Raw genomic sequence first — 10,981 nt, forward strand, 5'->3', positions numbered from 1 at the left:
GATAACATATTAACCAAATATCTTTCCTTATTTTTATTAAATGGGAATTTGGTTTGAAATGGGATTAATACGTATATCAATCGTAACAACAATCAGTGTTACTCTGTTAATAAAATAATACACGAAACATTTCCTATGCAAATATTGTGACAAATACATAAACCTAACGCTGCCACTTTTGTAGCATCAGATATTTGTTTCAGTGAAAGTTCTCGTTGCTTCAACTATTTTCTCGTTACTTCACCTGGTTTTCGCTACTTCTATTACTTTCCTGTTGTTTCAAGGTAGATTCTATGAACTGGAAAATGTCAAGTGTCGTTATAAAGATGCTGTAAATTCCAACACACAAGTATGACGTACTCAGATCAGTATCTAGTGTACTTTACACAACAGTGAACCGTTCAAGGACACCGGAATATGCATGTCTGAAGACCTTTCGCATATCGTTTAAACGAAAGGAAAACAAGAATGATGGAGCGAAATTGGACATGTTTACGACGTTTTCATAACATACAACCAGTGTGATCCAGAACATAGTTCTAACGAGTACCAGCACAAAGCCGATAGGCGGGACAGCGACTTAGTCGCTTTAATTCTTGGAATCCCTGCCATGTTTTGCATGAAGATATCTTGCTAACGATATAGACTATATGAGATATGAGATATAAATATACTTCTTCTGACTTCGTTACATATGGTGAATGACATAATTTAACTGCCTTTTCGAAATTTGGACTAAATATTCTTTTCAAAGTATTGCAAACTCGTTTCATCAGCGTGTTGTGTATGTATATCTTGTTCAGGAGCCTGTTTCAACTAAAACGTATGATTACCTCGTATGATCTTTGCATTTTTGTGTATTGTTTATTCCAATAATATCTGCACATTGAAACCTACTCGAATATGTAACGATATTGATTGTGCCTCAGTTTCTGCTTGGACTGTCTAATAATGGCAATAGTGATAGTACTCCACGTGTACAGCACATGAATAAAATAGTGGCATGAACAGAGGAAGTTAAATTGTTCTGCTCCAATCTGCTTCTTGAAGTTACTTCACCTTTGTGTACCAACGCACTGGTCAGTATTGTTGATTGTATTAACGTATCTACCGACTTGTTCAATCACGTTTCTCAGTTTGGTATTCAAACGCCAACGGGTTCTGACTATTTCCACTTACGTGTTGTTTGAAGCGTAAACATTAATTAGTCATTGTACCCCTTGATGTGGATATTTGGTTCTTTAAAGGTTGTTCCCACCTTACTGATGATACTAAAGTGTATTATATATTGTTTATATCTGGGCTGTTTGATATATTAAAAAAATGTTAATATGGCGGTTGCCATTATAGCTGTTATCTGAAAGTAGAGATGATTTTGTCTTGGACCCCACTGACAGTGGCCGACACACAAGCAACTGCGCCCCCACCCTTGCATCAGTCTGGTATTACTTCTTAACTGATGAAATAGTTGTATATACTGTAATTCTGATTTTGCTTCTGATCGCTTGAATGTGGCGAGTATTTGATGTCCCTGCTGATTTACCAATTGTCAAGGAGGATATAGAAGCAGCCGGAAAGGAGAAATAGTTTCTAGCTCAATAAAATGTTTAGTTTTGAAGATATTTTTATTTTACATTCTAAATTCTTTAAATACTTTGTATGTGATCGAAAATAATAAGTGAGAACTTGGCCTCTTTAACCCTTATTATTAGGATACTGCAAAAAAAATATTTTTGATTTTGAAATTTTATATCCATTTTGTAAACGCAATTAATCACCTTATTGACAGATTATATAAAATTCTATGCATGTTTAATGCCATCCAGAAACAGAATCGTTTTGAAACCTTTTACTTTTTATGCTAAATAAATCCGATCCGATAAACCCCGATCTTGCGAATGCAAAATGCCGTTTAGAAAGTGATCAAACGTGACCGATCCATATTAAGGAGTACACGTTCTCACATTAATGTAGACATTCTACTACAATGTTATGTCGAGTAGAAAAGAGCGGTGGCTGAGTTAGCAACTGTATGCTGGCGATAACATACCTGACTCTGAAAGAGTGGGTTCAAATCCCGAATTAGACTCAACCCACCAAAAGTTGATACTGATTATAACTATCAGTGAAATAGATAGTTGATTTAATCTTAATCACGTTTAGGCATTGGAGCAATTATACAAAATGAAGAAGGAAATTTCACTTACGTTCAAATGCCATCAAATCGTCTTGAAAGTGTCTTTAAACATGAATTTGGTAGGTGCTTTATGAACTGAGAATGCATGTTTTCAGCATCAATAACGTCCACATACAGTTCAGGTTGCAAACTTTTACAAGACAGACATTAATATTATTGCGAGTCAACTTTTTAAAAATTCCGTGTCAAGGATGCAGAGATATCAGATGGGCTCGCAGGAATAGGGACACTTCCACGTGATAGAAGTTATGAACCTCGACAGGATTTAAGTGTCTTTGATTTCACTGAGGTTGTAGCTGTGGCCCTGGCTGTGCTTGTGGTTCTGTTTCAGGTAACGGACGGGTTAAAGGTACAACAGCAGATAAAAGGATTTAAGATTCTTTTCAATGGAAGACAAAGCTGTTGGTCTGTGACCCAGCATTCTGCTGTCGGTCACGCAACTGTTTGTTTGGAGGAAGAAGCTGCAAAAGAATATACACTTAACTCGATTGAGTTTGGATACTGTTCATTTTCTTTTCTTCAGCGAGACAGACATTTGTTGTACTTCACCCTGATAATTTTGGTTCCTCTTTCAAAGACGGGGCATTATTTAGGATAAACGTTGTGCTCACCATTGCAGTTTGCACATTTGATATAATTTGTGCCCTTAACACTTAATACATCAGAGCCGATGTGGTATAGACACAGACATTCTGATGTTGAAATAACCAACTTTGACTTAACTTGGATGCTTTGAAGGAACCAATGGAAACAGATATGGTGCTGTCTTTAGAAGTATCTAATGGCCTTTTCTAGTAAAACGTTTCACATACGTCACTCCTTAAGATTTTAGTTCCTGTGTAATTTGCCCTTCTGACATGTCAGACGGTATTGTCAACATGATGTGCTGTTGGCTGTCTATGGATTGCTGTCGAGGAACACAGTCTGTATTAAGGGACAGTGTCACCACAAATACCTTCAACGGGTTTGGATACAGAAAATCGATGTATTTAGGGTAGCAGATCAACGTGTTCTAAACCGAAAACGTGACCATGAGTCAATACTGGTAAGAGATTCATCATTAGAAGATGAAACAGTATATACCTCTCTTGTCTTATTTTACTGCCAGCGCCAGGGTCGTATAGTCGTGTTTTGTCATATTTTGAAGCAGAAGTCCGAAGCACCGAGTAGTACAGATACAGGAAGTTAATGTTGTGTCAAACAGTAAGAGGCTGATTCCGTCCTTGGCAGTTATCCGAGGACCGGAAGTCAGTTATGCCATATTGGTCCATGACCCCCACTCTGACAGCGGACTCTAGGAAGATTGATATTTTTTCAGCATGACGGAATTTCAACATATTTCTTTAAAAAGATATAGAATCACTCTACCACCCGTCCAGATGAAGTTGTACCGGTGCGTTGGATAAAAAGAAGGTTCTTATGCCCTCAGCCATCAGTATCCTGTCCTCAACTGACACAGGGGCGCAACCTACGGTACACGGAATGCCCAATTTGGTCGCCTCCTAAGACAGTGTCTAAAGTCCGGAAGTGCTATTAGCGTTACTCAGAGCTCAACACCCACTTCTCTTGTGCATTCGTCTGTTAAAATGTTGAATGAATTTGTTCGTATAGGGGCTGAGACTTTAGTGATTAGATTCCCGCGTGATTGTGTTGTACAGGAAAAAAATACAATAAAAATCATAAGCATCTTCAAGAAGGTGACTATAGTGGCTCCCAATGAATATATATAGTCAAGTGGATTGATCGAATCAGTCTACCACCCGTCCTGATGACTATAGTGGCTCCCCATTTTTCAAGGGCAGACCTTTACAAGTATACTCGACCCGTGAAGGTCCGGGGTAGACTACGCCTTCAGCAACCCATGCTTGCCATAAAAGGCGACTATGTTTGTCGTATGAGGCGACTAACGGGATTGTGTGGTCAGACTCGATGACTTGGTTGACACATGTCATCGGTTCCCAATTGCGCAGATCGATGCTTATGTTGTTGGTCACTGCATTGTCTGGTCCAGACTCCATTATCTACAGACCGCCGCCATATAGGTGGAATATTGTTGAGTGCGGGGTAAAACTAAACTCACTCACTCACTACACGTATATTCACTACTAGTAAGAATATTAAAATATGTGTTATTGCTTTATAACAGTTCCTCCGCTGAAGACAAGGTAATGAGATGTGTATCGGATATGATATTGTCCAAAAGTATTCATAACCATGTATTAAAGTAAACTAATACTTGCTCCCATGAAGCTTTAATATCGTCAGCATCTGTGTTCCGTGGTCCTTTCGTTATAAAGCTGTACCCATGAAAAGTCCCATTAAGACTTTAGTTCAGCAAAGGATTGCTCTATAAAGCCGGAAACAACATAATCAAGACTGGTGGCCAATAACCTATTGTATATAATGGGACAGAGGCAAGGAATTATCAGATTTACGATTTCAGTGTAGTAAGAACACTGCTGAAACCGGTTCGATGAAGATCGACTACTTAAACACTTACACCTTCTGCTGAACCACGGAAGACATTGCTGTCGTTTTTTATGAACTAAATATGAGATCATGCAAATCGGCCTGTGTCTCGAAGAAAGAATACGCTTGGGACCCTAGTTCATTGCTGGCAGCTATATTATCTCTGCTGTATCGAGGCAACATCATGGATATTCATTCTTGTAGTTTAAGTCGCAACATGGAATGACCCAATGAATCACCACACACCAGTATACTCGGGAGCTATCGTCAGTTCATTAGGTAGTTTTATCTGGACTGAACGCCATGTTATCAACACCAGGATCCACAACCTTTGTAGGCAGTTCTTCAGAAGTACAAGAGGTCTTCCGTGTTTGCATTATCGATACAATATTACAAACTGTTGTCACTGCGAAGGCTATTCCAGCGACGTAAAATGAGCTTTCCTTCCCAAATATTGTTGCTAGGTAACCTGAAACATACAAAATATCACACCAACAGTTCCTCAGTTACTACTACTTTTGGCGGCTCCTCAAATGACTTTATCACGTTGTTTACTGTAGCGTTTAGCAACGCTTACTCGGTAACTCGCTTGATAGATACTGCTGAGTGTTCTGTAAAACTACACTCACTCACGCTTTCATAGTCATTCAACAAGATTTGCAATACGTCGTAACTTACTTTGTACTGGTGGTCCTACCAATGAGCCAAGCCCGTCGCACACCATATGCATGCCAAATACTCTTGACAAATTATCAAGACCGAACAGTTCCACAGTCACTAGCGATAGAATGCCCACCCAACCTCCTGAAATATGAAAGAAAGTGAGTACTCGGATGACCGAGTTGAGAAGGTTGGCAAAAACCTTGTTTAACATTCATGGGTACTGACGTTCTTATAATCTGCTGGAAACCATCTTACCTATAGCCAGTCCATTTACAGCGCTGCTAATGTGGAGAGTCGCGGGACCGTCACAGAGTGGGACAATCAGGTTAGAGATGCCACAAACACAGCCAGAAAGTATCAACATGTATTTTGTTGAATGTTTGTTCACCATGGCGATTCCAGAGAACAAAACACGCCCTATCATGCTGCCATATCCAGAAGATGAAACAATGAGCGCAGCTTCCGATGACGTCATGCTGAATGGTGGTGCTGTCACGTAGCCGGGAAGAAAAGTTGGGAAAGTGAAGTAGCCAAAGCCGAAGGGAAATAGAGCAACACAGAAAACAACTGCTCCTGGCAAACGATGTATTTTGAAACAGTTGATAACAGTCTCTGTCAAGGAAACTTTAGGCCAATGAACATCTCCTGAAAAGAAATCATGAACAATTACAGAAAGTGACGCTATAATTGTAAATTTACAGCATTCTCATTTTAATTTTAATTTAATGAAATTCATGATGTACTCGGTTTGATATTCTGAATTATATTCCATACTTTTGATTAAGTGAATACGTATGGAGTCATTTTACTTTCGTCTGATCTGTCCCCTAAATCTAGAGTATGCTCATACTCTCAGGAAGCACGGCAATCTGTAAATTCTCTAAAAAGTCTTGGTTTAAACAGTAAAGGTCTCCACCCTACTTCTGTTAAAATATAGAAAAGAATGATTCTTCCGACGAGCTTTTATGGTTGTGAACTTTTAGCCATTCTTTGAGGTAAAGATTATGACTTGGTCTAAAGTACAAAGAACAGATAATTTGCCAGATGCATTCAGGGCTTCGGTAAGCGCCTTTCCGTTGCTTCAGTCCTAGGTAACCGTGGATTGTGGAGTATGGATGGATATACAGATAAATGTAAACTATTATTTCTTGGCAAGCTGTTTAACAGCAAGTGTAATTCTTCATTCAAAGATACTGTCTGTGTACATCTAGCCACCTTTCAAAATAGAACAGCTACCTCACATCGTATATGTGATACACTTATTCAAATCAGTTTCAAATACAGCCTCTTCAATTATCTTAGTGACTATCTAGTTTTTGGAAGGTTTCCATGTAAATCGTCATGGTGAAGAATAATTATTAGTTGTATAAATGAATCTTAAACCTAACGATGGGTTTTTCAAGTGTGTGCAAGACAAGACATGAATAGATATCACCTGACCCACAATTTCTTTGGTGTACATAGATTGTATTGTTTGATGTATTTTTACCCACAATTTAAAGGTATATTACTGTTTTGTGTACAAATGTGAAAATTCTCAAAATGTTGCGAACTGTAGAAAAGCTATTGTAATGATTATGACTGCACTATAATTCTGCACTGTGAACACTATGTGTACAAGAGAAATATAACGTCTTTTCATAACTCTTAGAAATGTCACGGAGATGCATGATTGTCCTCATTTGTAAATACTTATGTTCCTTGCTTCCCTCCCTGAACTTTGCATTCTAGACCTTTCTTTTTTCTGTGTACATATGACATAGTTATATATGAGTATATGAATGTTTTGTAGATATATTGCTGTGGTAATGTTGCTGTAAATGTTTTATGTATATGTTTACAATGATCTTCGGACCGCAGTCTGGAAGAAACAAAGAGATTCATTCATTCATTCATTCATATAAAAACATTTTATAGAAGGTAGATGACGATGCTAGGGACCAGTATGTTTGTTTCCTGCATGGGCTGTAGATGGATTTGCGTCATCCCTTAAGCCGTTAGCAATTTAGACAAATCTAGGCATGCATAAAAAATCCCGACTAAACCAGTAGTAAAATTGTATTTACTTTGGATGTTTGGGGACAATAATGTTACAATACTTTTTAACCCTCCTTCCTGATTCTTCACTTTGAGGAATAATTTAAATATATCAGTAGCTGATAGAAAGTTAGATTATGTTTTCAACAAATCATCGTCCCCATTTTTAATAGTATTAGTGTTTCTGAACACAGCTTAAAGTTTGTTTGAAATAGTCTTTGTTTGCAAAGCTTATACACGATTAAGTGATCCTTTCAAAGGGCATGAGAGTAGCTATTCTAAATGTTTTGGTAAAACTCAAGGCCACGAATGTGATTGTGTCTGGGTACATACGTAGGTGTGTTACACGTGCTGCAGCTCCTGGCTGTTGTGCCAGTCACATGCATCATGGGCATATGGCTTACTTCCATAGTGAATAACGAAAGAAACAGAACGGTTTAACATTTGGGAATGGTTGCTTACGATATGGTGGATAAATATCAAACAGATCCAGACGTATGTTATCACCTTTGCTGTTCTTCGGAGTTATCCAGAGAGCACATGGTAGGAAATGCATTGTCAGTGCCGCATTGATGAGAAATGTACCCCTCCATCCCATATTTTCGGCGACAGCAGCAGAGAGTAGCGGCCAAATCAGCATTCCTATAGCTGTTCCTGTTACTGATATTCCAACGGCTATTGGCCGCCATTTTGAAAATTGTCTGTTGACGTGGACCATACCGGCGGTGTAGGCGAGGGACACACCAGTTCCTGCGTCAAAATAAGTGCCCGCTATGCATATATGTAGGTCTCAGTTTCAGCCTTACATTATTCACCGTTACAAGAGACAATGCATTGTTTATGCAGATGATATTGCGACAGTCTGGTCTGAACCAGACTCTATTGTTCCTGACTGATAAAGCAAGCAAGGGTCGACTAAAGGGTCATCATCATTATCATCATCATTTTGACGGCAGCTCAAGAAACACTTTATTTCTACACATACCCGGAAAAATGCCAAGGGTGAAATACAGCAGGTATATATTGTTCATCTGACTGCCGATCGCATAGCCGAGTACAGTAAGTACTCCTGCAATTACAGTGGTGAGACGACACCCGACAGTTTCAACACATATCGTTCCAAGAATACCTGGAAAGCATGAGTGAAAATTCATTATTGATTAAGTAATAATTATTATTGGATCACAACGAGTAATGTTTTGAATAATAAGTATTATGGGTCACATTCCGTATCATAAATGTTCAGTACGTTTCTCATTTTAGCAGCAGGCTTTAAGGTAGTGTTCTAGAGTTGCCTCCCTTGATTAATTGTCTACTTCTGGGAGATTAAAACTGTTTTAGAGCATTTTTCGGCGATGGCGATGGTCGTGTGCTCTCGAACTTTCAGGAAATGTTGACTGTATATGTTTAGAAGCCAGCTGCCTTGTTTTCGGACACGGATATACATATTTACTGGAGTACATAACTCTGCCTTCGTCAACGCTTTATGTACATAACCGCTGCTTAACCGCTCGCTGTGTTACATTCTGCATAACTGTTTCTCACTCTCACATCAAAACTTCGGTGAGTTGACATTATATTTACGACCCATTAATTTAGACCTGACTCAGTTGTATTGTACATGAAACCTCTCTTGTGAATCTGTATAATTTTGGCCTTTGTTTTTCAATGAAAATATCACACTTGTTAGTGTTATATTTTGCTGGTTCTGTGGGAATTTCTTACACCTTTTGTCACGGCAATTTTTAACCGTAACAACACACACACATATGCACTCACACACACAGACACACAGAGAGACAGACAGACACAGACACACACAGACACACAGAGGGGTTATTTTGACATCATGTAGTTGCGGAAAATAAAAACCAAAACAAATATCTGTCTTTCGCTCGTTAAATATCAAAAACAACTCGTGGTAAGATACATTGTATCAGACAGATACTCATTTAGTAACCTGTATCACTATAGAGACGGATGATTCACGTTTTCACCATGGAAATTCCATAAAACAAGTGTTCAAACTAATGCCATACATTTTCTAAAAATGGCTTATGCCGTCCCCTTTTCGATGAGTGTATAATTTTTATAAATACTATCATTTAACCTATACTTATCGTACAGACAAACCCGATACATCCTCCCATGAGAGATCCCATCCAAGATAGTTCCCACTCCTTGGTGCCAAGAGGTTCCTTCATGTATGTGTACATTACTCCGTAAGAGTTTGAGAGTCCACCAAGACACATATTGGCGAAAAAACAACTGACGACCGCACCAATTTGCCAGTATCGTGTGTTTTGTTTGCCCGTTGATTTCTCAGTTGATCTGTTGTGAGGCTCCTCCTCCATACTGTTGCCGTGATAATTGGCGTTCATATTTTCACTGTCGCATCCAGACTTCAAGACCAACATGTTTGGTGCCATAGTTCCCATTACTATCTTCACCTAGCGGCATAGTGTGATGTCAGTTTTGAATTGGCTACCCCGCAAACTACTCAAAGCTCTAGATATTCATGTGCAACCTTCCGTTGAGAAGAGATGCTGAATCAACTGGTTCAAGCTGGATTTTCTTGCTGTACCGAATTCTTGTCACGGACACTAGTGACGAAACACAGCCGCTTGGGCAAATGCGGTCGTTACCCTGTCCATGGGGGTACATATGATGTATGTCTGAGGTTAAAAGGTTACTGGACACGCCACCACATAGATACCATAAACGGTGTCAGGATGTCAGTAAGATTAGATAAAACTTGGTAGATTATCGTATTTTCAATCGGCATTAGATTCGTATGAAAAGATCAGGTTGTTGCAATTGGTTCAAAAGTTTCTGTGCAAAACATCTGTAAAATTTGCATCGTACACGATGATTGTGCGATCTAGAAAAATTTTAAAAAAAAACTTACTTTGATAAGAATTCATCTAAACAGATCGAACAGAAATTCATTTTGTATTCTCATGTCCAATTAAAAGTATGTACGTTTAAAGTTTCTATTGCGTTTACTTTCCCTTTCATAAAGTACATATGTACCCTAATAGATATGCCATAATCAACTGATGTCGAGAATATCTGGTATGCTGAGTTACAACTCTATGATGCTGTTCACAGTAATTACTATAATTTACCTGTGTCTATGCTTATAAGCAAAGAAAAGAATAAGAATAATATATCATATCTTGTCCTTTTTTATGGAGGGAACATCGTGGATGTGTTTTTTTCTGTAGCTTAACCCATTACAAGTTCAACATCATTGTGAAATTCCAGGTCGCTACATGCGCCGGCACAGTGATTCGACACACATCAATATACACTGGAGGTATTGTCAGTTCAGTGGTGTGAGTGAGTGAATTAATATTTAACGTCACATCGGCAATATTTCAACTATATCGTGACGAGAACCATTAATATTATGCATAACAGTGAATGGTAAAAGAAACTGTCAACGAAGGACAATAAAACAACTAGATTATCACAGAGAGATATTTAAAACTAGTAATTAAATCTAACACAGTTTACTACAGAGGACGATACAGTATAAAACAGGCTATAGATCGCCAAAAACTGACGGTAGATCATCATACCAGGGTCCATGGGGACTTACAGTACCTTTGC

At 38.6% G+C, this 10,981-nt stretch overlaps 1 protein-coding gene across 1 annotated transcript; it reads right to left on the reverse strand.

Annotated features, from left to right (window-relative positions):
• Positions 1-4,941: 4,941 nt before the first annotated feature.
• Positions 4,942-9,795, reverse strand: LOC137280926 (monocarboxylate transporter 13-like). Its single transcript, XM_067812110.1, has 6 exons — positions 9,492-9,795; positions 8,352-8,495; positions 7,880-8,116; positions 5,585-5,971; positions 5,345-5,470; positions 4,942-5,135 (listed from the first exon to the last, which is right to left on the reverse strand). Exons 1-6 carry the CDS (start codon positions 9,793-9,795, stop codon positions 4,942-4,944), a joined length of 1,392 nt encoding a protein of 463 aa, XP_067668211.1.
• Between the last annotated feature and the right edge of the window lie 1,186 nt (positions 9,796-10,981).

This window comes from Haliotis asinina, chromosome 4 (genome assembly GCF_037392515.1).
Source record: "Haliotis asinina isolate JCU_RB_2024 chromosome 4, JCU_Hal_asi_v2, whole genome shotgun sequence".
Lineage (NCBI taxonomy): Eukaryota > Metazoa > Mollusca > Gastropoda > Lepetellida > Haliotidae > Haliotis > Haliotis asinina.